Source organism: Salmo salar, chromosome ssa07 (assembly GCF_905237065.1).
Source record: "Salmo salar chromosome ssa07, Ssal_v3.1, whole genome shotgun sequence".
NCBI lineage: Eukaryota > Metazoa > Chordata > Actinopteri > Salmoniformes > Salmonidae > Salmo > Salmo salar.
Window position 1 is genome coordinate 54,148,835 of NC_059448.1, and position 13,874 is coordinate 54,162,708.

At 48.7% G+C, this 13,874-nt stretch overlaps 1 protein-coding gene across 2 annotated transcripts in view; it reads right to left on the minus strand.

Moving 5' to 3' along the window:
• LOC106609608 (exocyst complex component 4) overlaps positions 1–13,874 on the minus strand; it is a 284,451-nt gene that overhangs the window by 216,006 nt on the left and 54,571 nt on the right. For both annotated transcript variants that reach the window (XM_045722267.1, XM_045722266.1), the window contains exons 6-7: positions 12,307–12,553; positions 1,612–1,786 (exon numbers count right to left, since the gene is read on the minus strand). In XM_045722267.1, coding sequence (XP_045578223.1) covers positions 1,612–1,786; positions 12,307–12,553 — 422 coding nt within the window. The remainder of the gene's footprint in view (positions 1–1,611; positions 1,787–12,306; positions 12,554–13,874) is intronic.

The following is a 13,874-nucleotide window of genomic DNA, read 5'->3' on the forward strand; positions in this document are numbered from 1 at the left end:
TGTGTGTGTGTGTGTGTGTGTGTGTGTGTGTGTCTGCTCCCACAGTCCTACACACAGCCCTGGGCTGCATATAAAGAAACCAGATTGATTTTTACAATGAACGTGTACAGTAAATAGTCAATCCACATTAGTAAAGATTGTGGTCACTAAAGGTAAGGCTATATGGGTTTGTGTCATTGGAAGCCTAATCCATACAGACCAAGCTGCATGGCAGCAGACTGGTCTGGAGTGAGCAGTCAGAGACCATATCTAGAAAACCAGTCCTCGAACCATAATGTGGATCCTCACTCCCTCCATCTGTAGTTTGGCTGTAGGCTCTTTAATGCTCAGAGCTCAAGCTGGAGCCCAGCCATCACTCACATGTGTGACGGGATAATACCCTGGAGCTACACCTCACAATGACTCTCTCCACAGGGGATAGCTAGATACACGTTACTGGAACGCTTCCCCAGGTAACTGGCTGTTCCCGAGCCAACGTCCCCTCTGGCTCCTCCGTTTCATCATCAGACCTGTGTTCCCTTCTCATCCTTCCGCTCATTTCAACACTTCACTACACTCTGAAATGTGTCCACCTACACACAGGCTTACGTCTTAGAACGCGACGGAAGAAATCAAGCGCTATGGATTTCATCATCGTGTCAGATTAGGAATTAAAAAAAATACAAATAATACAGTGGGGTTGATTTTAGTTGTGACACACATAGGAACAGGCACTTCCCCTGATTGCCTGCTTTAATTGCAGTCCTTTAATTGGTGCGTGTCGGCTGCACTGTGTTTGCTCTCTGCTCCCGTCTGATTGGCTGAGGAGATGAGCAGCTGTTTGGAAGTGACCTATGACAGATCCCTGAGGAACGCCCATGTAAGGCAGGCACCCCCAGCACTCACTGACTAGACTAGGGGAGAGAGTGTTTGTGTGTGCTTGTGTGTGTGTTTGAATGTGTGTGTGTTTGTTTGATTGTGTGTTTGTGTTTTTTCTGCTCGTGCAGCGTGGTCCGTGCACACGTTTGTGTATCGATAGCTCAGGAACTGCATTTCAACTGACATACTTTCATGTTCTCAGCACTCGTTCCACAAGAATAATCTCTTCTTTGAAAAGAAAGACAACATTGACTGACTGCACAAACGAGTGTTGGGTGAAACACTGTCAGGATTCATAGCTGGATGCACAACATACACAGAGTTAACAGCATTCTCTCAAGGAATTAGCCTACATCCCTCTTGCTATGGATACGGCATGCTTTCACAGTCACACACCCACGGGCCGCATATAAAGAAACAGATTGATTTCTACAATGAACGTGTACAGTAAATAGTCAATCTGCATTAGTAAAGATTGTCGTCACTAAAGGTAAAGCTTCATCTGTTTTTGTCATTGTAGTTCATGTCAGAACAGTGAGTCTTGTCTCTCCTAGTTAGCATCATGTGTGATCATTCCTACTCATGGAAGCCTAATCTATGCTTTCACAGTCTAAAGGTTTAACCACGTGTGCAAATCATCTGCTGCCAAATCATCCGTGAATCTTTATGGATTCGTGTGTTTGTGTGTTTGTGTGGTACAGGGATTCGGGACTGTGATGGATTCAAAACTTGACATTTTAAACTTGAACTGACCTGGAGGACGGTCTGGATCTTAGCAGAGACGTCGGCTTGCTCATAGAGCTTGATGCCCTCCTGGGCTCCGTTGGGGGACACCACGATCTGCTGCAGGTGGGCCAGCACCACACTGTGGGCCGCAGCCACCGCGTTGAACTTGTCAAACAGCAGCTCCAGCAGTTCCAGCAGCAGCCTGCAGAGGGCAGCAGAGAGAGAGGCTGTGGTGAGGACGGCTGGTGGGATAACAGGTGAAGAAGCTGCGATACACAGCCCAAACACTGGCCCCGTTAGAATATTCATAATGCCTCCTTCCTTCCTTCCTTCTGAAATTACTTCAAGGAAGGGAGGGAGGAAAGGAATGATACATTTGACGAGTATTGGAACAGGGCCCTAACACGCAGCAGGTACTAAGGCCCAGTTTGAATTCCTTTCAAATGCATCCTTTCTTCCTTCCTAGGGTTTCACCTCAGTGTTAGAGTGATTACGTTAAGGAAGGGAGGACGGTTGATATTCGGCCAGCAATTCAAACTGTTCTTATCAATTCATCCCAGGTCAGTTGTATTGTGAGGCTCACACAGGTTAAGAGTTAGAACAGAGGTAAAGACAACTGATCCTGGACCACTGATGGTGGACCATCAGGAGGTCTCTAAGGCAGCACCACTCCTGTCAGCCTCCAGGTCTAAAAGCTCCTCTCTACTCTCATTGACTCTCATTCAATAACTGACTACTAACGGAGAAGCTAATGCATAGTAGTCAAAACCATTCTGACCTCAGCTCAACGCTAAAGCTAAATTATGAAATTATATTTCTGATTCAAACCTGCTCTTTAGTAGAGTACTTCAGCCTCCACCAGTCCACACAAGGACCAATCTTTCAATGTAAAGAGGGAAAATACAACAAGTGATCTTTTTAATTGTGGTTGGTTAAGTGCATATATCTGTTGGAACAGGAGTGAAGCACTTCGTTTTTGTAAGGTACTACATATCTGAGGAGACAGACAGACAGACAGGGAGGGAGTATGTTATGAATGGTGACAGACAGACAGACGGACGGACGGACGGAGGGAGGGAGGGAGGGAGGGAGGGAGGGATTATGTTATGAATGGTTAGGAACAGACAGACAGGGAGGGATTATGTAATGAATGGTTAGGGACAGACAGACAGGGAGGGATTATGTTATGAATGGTTAGGGACAGACAGACAGACAGGGATTATGTAATGAATGGTTAGGGACAGACAGACAGGGAGGGATTATGTTATGAATGGTTAGGGACAGACAGACAGACAGACAGACAGACAGACAGACAGACAGACAGACAGACAGACAGACAGACAGACAGACAGACAGACAGACAGACAGACAGACAGACAGACAGACAGACAGGGAGGGATTATGTTATGAATGGTTAGGGACAGACAGACAGACAGACAGACAGACAGACAGACAGACAGACAGACAGACAGACAGACAGACAGACAGACAGACAGACAGACAGACAGACAGACAGACAGACAGACAGACAGACAGACAGACAGACAGACAGACAGACAGACAGACAGACAGACAGACAGACAGACAGACAGACAGACAGAGAGGGATTATGTTATGAATGGTTAGGGACAGACAGACAGACAGACAGGGAGGGATTATGTTATGAATGGTTTGGGACAGACAGACAGACAGACAGACAGACAGACAGGGAGGGATTATGTTATGAATGGTTAGGGACAGACAGACAGACAGACAGACAGGGAGGGATTATGTTATGAATGGTTATGGACAGGTAGACAGGGGACACACTTGCTCACACACACACAGCCCCCCCACCAGGTTCTCTTCCCTCATCCCATGTGATGAATCTTTGGTTTTACAGAGCAGAGAGAGAGAGAGCCCCATTCCCCTCGTTATCTCACACAGCAGGCCATTCTAATAGATCTTCTCAATTCCCTGAAATCCTGCTCCTCATTTCCCAGAAGGATGGAACACACGGACACTCAGGTGATGGACGGCAGAGAGAGGGTCTCCGGATGTGTGTGTGTGTGTGTTTAGCATGCAGTGTGAGGTGGGCTAGCTGGGACCCTAACTCACCCAGGAGAATGGTATTTATTGTCGCCTGGAGTGTCTTCACAGGAACCATTACGCTAAGTGACTGTGCCAGGTCATCACCCCGACACACACAACACTGGCTATATATGATCAGCCATAGTCCATAACCTGGCTAGTTGCATCATCAGACATACTGTATGTACCAGGGTAGCAACATTCCCAGGCTTCTAACCCGGATTTCTAGAAAACCTGGGAATTTGGGGAAAGTTATCAGAATGTTGCAAGTCTAACCAGGATAAACATCAACAGATCTTAAATATGACAATCCAATATGTCTGTGACACCATCTGGGTAGCTATCTTACTGCCCCCATATCACCATGTCAACCAAATTCCTCTACTATTAGATTAGAAGAAGAGACAAAGCACAGGAAATAGGCTCTAGATCAGTATTCAAATCAAAGAACTGCACAGTGAGGATGTTTTACAGGAACCCTTTAGAGATGCTGTGCAATACGCTGGGCATTGTCTACTGAACAGCACCATCTATGTGTTGCTCATTATGCCAGACAGAACACCTTGATACACTACTTCTATAGGGGTTTCCGTAGCAACGGGCCTCAGCTTGAACTTGTGTGTGTGCACAAACACAAGTACATACACACACTAAAGTAAAAAGGATATGGAGAAGGTGGGGTTGAAAACAAGCTGCACTGTGTTGTCCTATACTGGAGTCAGATCAGATTCAGCACACGATGGGAGCCAAGGCCTGACCCAACATCTCTGACAGAATAACAACACAGTCTCTTTTAAATGCTACAACATCAATGGACTGTGTGTGTGTGTGTGTGTGTGTGTGTGTGTGTGTGTGTGTGTGTGTGTGTGTGTGTGTGTTATCTTGGCATGTTTATGTTTAAAGCAGCAGTGTGTCTGTTTTTTCATGGTCGATGGCAGGTGTTGTCCCAAATGTCCTGCCTCTACTGTGTTTAACCTGTTGGGGATAGGGGGCAGTATTTGCACGGCCGGATAAAAAAAAACGTACCCGATTTAATCTGGTTACTACTCCTGCCCAGTAACTAGAATATGCATATAATTGTTTGATTTGGATAGAAAACACCCTAAAGTTTCTAAAACTGTTTGAATGGTGTCTGTGAGTATAACAGAACTCATATGGCAGGCAAAAACCTGAGAAGATTCCAAACAGGAAGCGCTCTCTCTGAACATTTCATGGCCTTCTTGATCATCTCTAACCAAAACAGGGGATCTCTGGCATAACGTGCCATTTTCTAACGCTCCCATAGGCTCTCAGAAGGCGCCAGAACGATGAATGGTGGCTTTGCAGGCCCTGGCTGAAAAACATTAGCGCATTTGGTAAGTGGTCGATCTGAGGACAATGAGACTGGAGGCGTATGCACGAGCCGACACCATGTTTACTTTCTCTCTCTTTGAACGAAAACAACGACTCCGGTCGGAATATTATCGCTTTTTTTACGAGAAAAATAGCATAAAAATTGATTTTAAACAGCGTTTGACATGCTTCGAAGTACGGTAATGGAATATTTTGAATTTTTTTGTCACGAAACGCGTCGGGCGCGTCACCCTTCTTTACCCTTCGGATAGTGTCTTGAACGCACGAACAAAATGCCGCTATTTGGATATAACTATGGATTATTTGGAACCAAACCAACATTTGTTATTGAAGTAGAAGTCCTGGGAGTGCATTCTGACGAAGAACAGCAAAGGTAATCAAACTTTTCTAATAGTAAATCGGAGTTTGGTGAGTACCACACTTGGTGGGTGTCAAAATAGCTAGCCTGTGATGGCCGGGCTATCTACTCAGAATATTGCAAAATGTGCTTTCACCGAAAAGCTATTTTAAAATCGGACATAGCGAGTGCATAAAGGAGTTCTGTATCTATAATTCTTAAAATAATTGTTATGTTTTTTGTGAACGTTTATCGTGAGTAATTTAGTAAATTCACCGGAAGTGTTCGGTGGGAATGCTAGTCACATGCTAATGTAAAAAGCTGGTTTTTGATATAAATATGAACTTGATTGAATAAAACATGCATGTATTGTATAACATAATGTCCTAGGATTGTCATCTGATGAAGATCATCAAAGGTTAGTGCTGCATTTAGCTGTGGTTTGGGTTTATGTGACATTATATGCTAGCTTGAAAAATGGGTGTCTGATTATTTCTGGCTGGGTACTCTGCTGACAAAGTCTAATGTTTTGCTTTCGTTGTAAAGCCTTTTTGAAATCGGACAGTGTGGTTAGATTAACGAGAGTCTTGTCTTTAAAATGGTGTAAAATAGTCATATGTTTGAGAAATTGAAGTAATAGCATTTCTAAGGTATTTGAATATCGCACCACGGGATTACACTGGCTGTTGAGTAGGTGGGACGCAAGCGAGAGAGGTTAACACCTGATTGGCTGTCTGACTAAACGTCTGACAATCCCTGGTGTTGCATAACGTCCCAAAAAAGTTGTCCCCTCCCTTTTGCCCTTGTTCACTCCCCTTAACAGATCAGAGACTAACTGGGTAGGTGTTAAAACTTCACCAAGTTTCTTCCATATTGACTAACTGGGTAGGTGTTAGTTAAATCTCTACCTAGTTTCCTCTATATTGACTAACTGGGTATGTGTTAAAACTCTACCTCATTCCTCCATATTGAGTAACTGGGTAGGTGTTAGTTAAAACGACCTAGTTTCCTCTATATTGACTAACTGGGTAGGTGTTAGTTAAACCTCTACCTAGTTTCCTCTATATTGACTAACTGGGTAGGTGTTAGCTAAAACTCTACCTAGTTTCCTCCATATTGACTAACTGGGTAGGTGTTAGTTAAAACTACCTAGTTTCCTCCATATTGACTAACTGGGTAGGTGTTAGTTAAAACTACCTAGTTTCCTCCATATTGACTAACTGGGTAGGTGTTAGTTAAAACTACCTAGTTTCCTCCATATTGACTAACTGGGTAGGTGTTAGTTAAAACTACCTAGTTTCCTCCATATTGACTAACTGGGTTGGTGTTAGTTAAAACTACCTAGTTTCCTCCATATTGACTAACTGGGTAGGTGTTAGTTAAAACTACCTAGTTTCCTCCATATTGACTAACTGGGTAGGTGTTAGTTAAAACTACCTAGTTTCCTCCATATTGACACTCTACTACCTAGTTTCCTCCATATTGCCTTCACCTATCCAGTCGTGTCAGATCCGTGAAGGGGAGTAAGCAACTAGGAAAGAGGAGAAGGAGATAACCTTTCTGGAATGAAATGCAGCCAAGGCCTCAGCACTAACCTAAACCCAGTAGTCACAATGCTTCAGGACAGGTGAACCAACGACCACCTCTTGAAACGTGGAGAATGGCTAGGATTAGAGGGCACAACTTACACACACAGACACCGTGAAAACAGACGGAGAGAAAATGAGAGAAACTGAGGCCCAAAAAAACAAGTGTTCATCTCAACTGAAAGTAAGTGCTTTAAGTGCTGTCATTATATCCCTTCTCTTCCAGTATCTTGTGATTTCCTTTTTTTTTCTGCGGAGTAAATGAATGCTGAGGGAAAAAGCAGAGGCTGGGTCTTGGCTTTCTGGATTACTCCATTTCCTTAAATGAGAGAGTTATGAAAAACGTGCGGGGAAACAGCTGGAAATGATCCAATGGGGTACAATAGAGGTGGAGGAGAAAACAGTGAAACAGCTAGCAATGAACGGACTGAGGAGATGGAGAACAGAGGAGACTGAGGAGAGGGAGAACAGAGGAGACTGAGGAGAGGGAGAACAGAGGAGAGGGAGAACAGAGGAGGCTGAGGAGAGGGAGAACAGAGGAGGCTGAGGAGAGGGAGAACAGAGGAGGCTGAGGAGAGGGAGAACAGAGGAGGCTGAGGAGATGGAGAACAGAGGAGGCTGAGGAGAGGGAGAACAGAGGAGGCTGAGGAGAGGGAGAACAGAGGAGGCTGAGGAGAGGGAGAACAGAGGAGGCTGAGAACAGAGGAGGCTGATGAGAGGGAGAACAGAGGAGGCTGAGAACAGAGGAGGCTGAGGAGATGCAGAACAGAGGAGGCGGAGGAGACTGAGAACAGAAGAGGCTGAGGAGAGGGAGAACAGAGGAGAGGGAGAACAGAGGAGGCTGAGGAGATGGAGAACAGAGGAGGCTGAGAACAGAGGAGGCTGAGGAGATGGAGAACAGAGGAGGCTGAGGAGAGGGAGAACAGAGGAGGCTGAGGAGAGGGAGAACAGAGGAGGCTGAGGAGAGGGAGAACAGAGGAGGCTGAGAACAGAGGAGGCTGAGGAGAGGGAGAACAGAGGAGGCTGAGGAGAGGGAGAACAGAGGAGGCTGAGGAGAGGGAGAACAGAGGAGGCTGAGGAGAGGGAGAACAGAGGAGGCTGAGGAGAGGGAGAACAGAGGAGGCTGAGGAGAGGGAGAACAGAGGAGGCTGAGGAGAGGGAGAACAGAGGAGGCTGAGGAGAGGGAGAACAGAGGAGGCTGAGGAGAGGGAGAACAGAGGAGACTGAGGAGAGGGAGAACAGAGGAGACTGAGGAGAGGGAGAACAGAGGAGGCTGAGGAGAGGGAGAACAGAGGAGGCTGAGGAGAGGGTGTGCTTAAGTGTTTGCTTTATTAGGGTTTCCACAATGAGATGCGGAGAGAGAGGGAAGAGAGGATAGAGACTAATCAAAAATCATTTTCTAGCAGTTCACTCGCTCCCAAAACACGCTTGTCGTACTCACTCTGTCTAAAGCTGAAGAGCTAGGATAGAAAAGCCCAGGATTCAAGTGAAACTTGTCTCCTTCTTGCCTGATGGTTTGTTTGCTTATTAGTGATGGAGACACAGACCCATACAGTACCTCTCCTCCACTGTTCCTACCTCACCTCAGACCCATACAGTACCTCTCCTCCACTGTTCCTACCTCACCTCAGACCCATACAGTACCTCTCCTCCACTGTTCCTACCTCACCTCAGACCCATACAGTACCTCTCCTCCACTGTTCCTACCTCACCTCAGACCCATACAGTACCTCTCCTCCACTGTTCCTACCTCACCTCAGACCCATACAGTACCTCTCCTCCACTGTTCCTACCTCACCTCAGACCCATACAGTACCTCTCCTCTACTGTTCCTACCTCACCTCAGACCCATACAGTACCTCTCCTCCACTGTTCCTACCTCACCTCAGACCCATACAGTACCTCTCCTCCACTGTTCCTACCTCACCTCAGACCCATACAGTACCTCTCCTCTACTGTTCCTACCTCACCTCAGACCCATACAGTACCTCTCCTCCACTGTTCCTACCTCACCTCAGACCCATACAGTACCTCTCCTCTACTGTTCCTACCTCACCTCAGACCCATACAGTACCTCTCCTCCACTGTTCCTACCTCACCTCAGACCCATACAGTACCTCTCCTCTACTGTTCCTACCTCACCTCAGACCCATACAGTACCTCTCCTCCACTGTTCCTACCTCACCTCAGACCCATACAGTACCTCTCCTCCACTGTTCCTACCTCACCTCAGACCCATACAGTACCTCTCCTCCACTGTTCCTACCTCACCTCAGACCCATACAGTACCTCTCCTCTACTGTTCCTACCTCACCTCAGACCCATACAGTACCTCTCCTCCACTGTTCCTACCTCACCTCAGACCCAAACAGTACCTCTCCTCTACTGTTCCTACCTCACCTCAGACCCATACAGTACCTCTCCTCCACTGTTCCTACCTCACCTCAGACCCATACAGTACCTCTCCTCCACTGTTCCTACCTCACCTCAGACCCATACAGTACCTCTCCTCCACTGTTCCTACCTCACCTCAGACCCATACAGTACCTCTCCTCCACTGTTCCTACCTCACCTCAGACCCATACAGTACCTCTCCTCCACTGTTCCTACCTCACCTCAGACCCAAACAGTACCTCTCCTCCACTGTTCCTACCTCACCTCAGACCCATACAGTACCTCTCCTCCACTGTTCCTACCTCACCTCAGACCCATACAGTACCTCTCCTCCACTGTTCCTACCTCACCTCAGACCCATACAGTACCTCTCCTCCACTGTTCCTACCTCACCTCAGACCCAAACAGTACCTCTCCTCCACTGTTCCTACCTCACCTCAGACCCAAACAGTACCTCTCCTCCACTGTTCCTACCTCACCTCAGACCCATACAGTACCTCTCCTCCACTGTTCCTACCTCACCTCAGACCCATACAGTACCTCTCCTCCACTGTTCCTACCTCACCTCAGACCCATACAGTACCTCTCCTCCACTGTTCCTACCTCACCTCAGACCCAAACAGTACCTCTCCTCCACTGTTCCTACCTCACCTCAGAACCATACAGTACCTCTCCTCTACTGTTCCTACCTCACCTCAGACCCAAACAGTACCTCTCCTCTACTGTTCCTACCTCACCTCAGACCCAAACAGTACCTCTCCTCCACTGTTCCTACCTCACCTCAGACCCATACAGTACCTCTCCTCCACTGTTCCTACCTCACCTCAGACCCAAACAGTACCTCTCCTCCACTGTTCCTACCTCACCTCAGACCCAAACAGTACCTCTCCTCCACTGTTCCTACCTCACCTCAGACCCAAACAGTACCTCTCCTCCACTGTTCCTACCTCACCTCAGACCCAAACAGTACCTCTCCTCCACTGTTCCTACCTCACCTCAGACCCAAACAGTACCTCTCCTCCACTGTTCCTACCTCACCTCAGACCCAAACAGTACCTCTCCTCCACTGTTCCTACCTCACCTCAGACCCAAACAGTACCTCTCCTCCACTGTTCCTACCTCACCTCAGACCCATACAGTACCTCTCCTCCACTGTTCCTACCTCACCTCAGACCCATACAGTACCTCTCCTCCACTGTTCCTACCTCACCTCAGACCCATACAGTACCTCTCCTCTACTGTTCCTACCTCACCTCAGACCCAAACAGTACCTCTCCTCCACTGTTCCTACCTCACCTCAGACCCATACAGTACCTCTCCTCCACTGTTCCTACCTCACCTCAGACCCATACAGTACCTCTCCTCCACTGTTCCTACCTCACCTCAGACCCATACAGTACCTCTCCTCCACTGTTCCTACCTCACCTCAGACCCATACAGTACCTCTCCTCCACTGTTCCTACCTCACCTCAGACCCATACAGTACCTCTCCTCCACTGTTCCTACCTCACCTCAGACCCATACAGTACCTCTCCTCCACTGTTCCTACCTCACCTCAGACCCATACAGTACCTCTCCTCCACTGTTCCTACCTCACCTCAGACCCATACAGTACCTCTCCTCCACTGTTCCTACCTCACCTCAGACCCATACAGTACCTCTCCTCCACTGTTCCTACCTCACCTCAGACCCATACAGTACCTCTCCTCCACTGTTCCTACCTCACCTTAGCCAGTGAGTTGGACAAAACTATACACCCAAAGGCCTTGTTTGAAAACCCACAATATATCCTTCCTTCCCTCCTTGAAGAAATCACAAATTCCACATGATTAGATAGGTAAAAATTGAGGGTTTCACTTCATAGCTCTCACCTATCCAGTCATGTGAGATTAGTGGTCACTTCAAGGAAGGAAAGATGCATTTCATTTTCACATTTCCTAACAGGGCCAATGTCCCCAAACCCCGTCCCCTTATTTCTTCTCCTCCACCCACACCTTTTCTCACTGAATAACCAAAGCCATTTCCCCCCCTCTTTCCTCACCTGGGCTGTCACTCTGTGGCCAGGTTCTCTCCTCTCTGGTAGGCATGGTCTGCTATCCCACCATCCACCCGTACCCTCCACCCCTACCTGCATCCCGCCTTCCCTCCACCCCATCCCTACCTCCATCCCACCTTACAGCCTTCCCTCCAACCCTACCTGCTCCCTACCTGCATCCCGCCTTCCCTCCACCTCCCCCCATCCCACCTTACAGCCTTCCCTCCATCCCTACCTGCATCCCTACCTGCATCCCGCCTTCCCTCCACCCCATCCCTACCTGCATCCCTACCTGCATCCCGCCTTCCCTCCACCTCCCCCATCCCACCTTACAGCCTTCCCTCCACCCCTACCTGCATCCCTACCTGCATCCTGCCTTCCCTCCACCCCATCCCTACCTGCTCCCTACCTGCATCCCGCCTTCCCTCCACCTCCCCCATCCCTACCTCCATCCCACCTTACAGCCTTCCCTCCACCCCTACCTGCATCCCTACCTGCATCCCGCCTTCCCTCCACCCCCATCCCTGCCTGCATCCCGCCTTCCCTCCACCTCCCCCCATCCCTACCTCCATCCCTACCCCTATCCCTACCTCCATCCCACCTTCCAGCCTTCCCACCACCCCTACATGCACACATCATCCCACCTTCCCTCCAACCCTACCTCCATCCCTACCTGCACCCCCCCATCCCACCCCTCTCCTACCTGCATCCCACCTTCCCTCCACCCCTCCCTACCTGGGCTGGCTCTCTGTGGCTAGGTTCTCTCCTCTCTGGTAGGCATGGTCTGTCATCCCACCATCCACTCCTACCACCTTCCCTCCATCCCTCCACCCCTCCCTACCTGGGCTGGCTCTCTGTGGCTAGGTTCTCTCCTCTCTGGTAGGCATGGTCTGTCATCCCACCATCCACTCCTACCACCTTCCCTCCATCCCTCCACCCCTCCCTACCTGGGCTGGCTCTCTGTGGCTAGGTTCTCTCCTCTCTGGTAGGCGTGATCAGCTATCTGGGTAGTGGATCTCTTCAGTATCTGCTTCAGCTCAGGCTCCAGGCGCTCCATGATGGCCTTGACAGCCTCCGGGATCTTCTTGAGCTTGGCCAGGCCTTTGATGAGGACGCCCATGAACTCTTGGGTGTTCTCCTCCGGGTGCACGTCAGGGTCCTCGCGGGCCTCGTGGTGCGCCTGCAGCTCACGCACTGAAAGAGGGAGTGACACAGAGTGAGAGAGAAGTAGAGATGGATAGATAGAAAACATGGGAAGTGATGGAGGGAGAGAGAGATACTAGAGCTACAGGATGTGGTACTATTTGAAAGCCATCATACTCATGAAACTTCCTAGAGACACACATGAAAGAATGAGTTGTTATAGTTGTAACCATCACCATCCATCTTCATAAACATCATCCTAGTCCTACTGTCATCTCTCTCCTCAATGCCATGTATTATCATCACCATAACAACCCCGTACAGCTCACCACTCACTACTAGGCTTTCAAACTCTTCCTCGTCATCAAACTTGTGAGTGTTTGGATCAAATGAAACATCCCCACAACACTTCTTCACCTTTACCTCCCTGATCAGCACCTCAACCCCCTCCCTCTCTCCCTCTCTCCCTCTCTCTCTCAGACCTCGCCACATTAACTTGCTAAATTGAGAGTAACAGCAGGGCTACGTTCTAATTCCAATCTGATGAAACAGCCTCCGTTTTCCCTTCAAAGCGTTGTAAGCGGGGTACGTTAAGAGAGTTAATGTTTATGTGACGTTAATAGACTATTTCTCCTGCCAGCGACTGTAGTTTTTTCACGTCATAATCACTACAATTACCAGCTACTAAATGATGTGCGCTGAGGCCATTAGACGAAGCAGCGTTGTCGACAAAAGCTGGAGAGTTATGCTGTCGTCATCGCGGCACATGGCACTTAGCACGCGGCGCCGGCTAATTGCTTGCGTTTTGCCGTAATAATGTGAGAGGGAAGTGCAGTTAGCGCAGGGAAATGACTTAGGCCCTGGGTGTGAATTAAGAGGCTTCTCTCTCTCTCTCTCTCTCTCTCTCTCTACCCAAGTTAGTCAACTGACTCCCCCACAAACAGCAGCAATTATAGGGGAGAGAGTGATCAGTTGGATGGTAGGCTCAGAGGTGGAGACAGGGGGTTGGTAGAGGGTAGATTGGCAGAAGGACAGGGGTATGGGGAGGGGTTAGGTTTTTCTAAGGCTGGCCTTGCGACTGTATTGGGGGTGTGGCTGGCATAAGGACAGAGGTTAGTGGGGCAAGGAAGAGTGGGGGTCTGGTAATGGCATAGGGACAGAGGTTAGTGGGGCGAGGAAGAGTGGGGGTCTGGTAATGGCATAGGGACAGAGGTTAGTGGGGAGAGGAAGAGTGGGGGTCTGGTAATGGCATAGGGACAGAGGTTAGTGGGGCAAGGAAGAGTGGGGGTCTGGTAATGGCATAGGGACAGAGGTTAGTGGGGAGAGGAAGAGTGGGGGTCTGGTAATGGCATAGGGACAGAGGTTAGTGGGG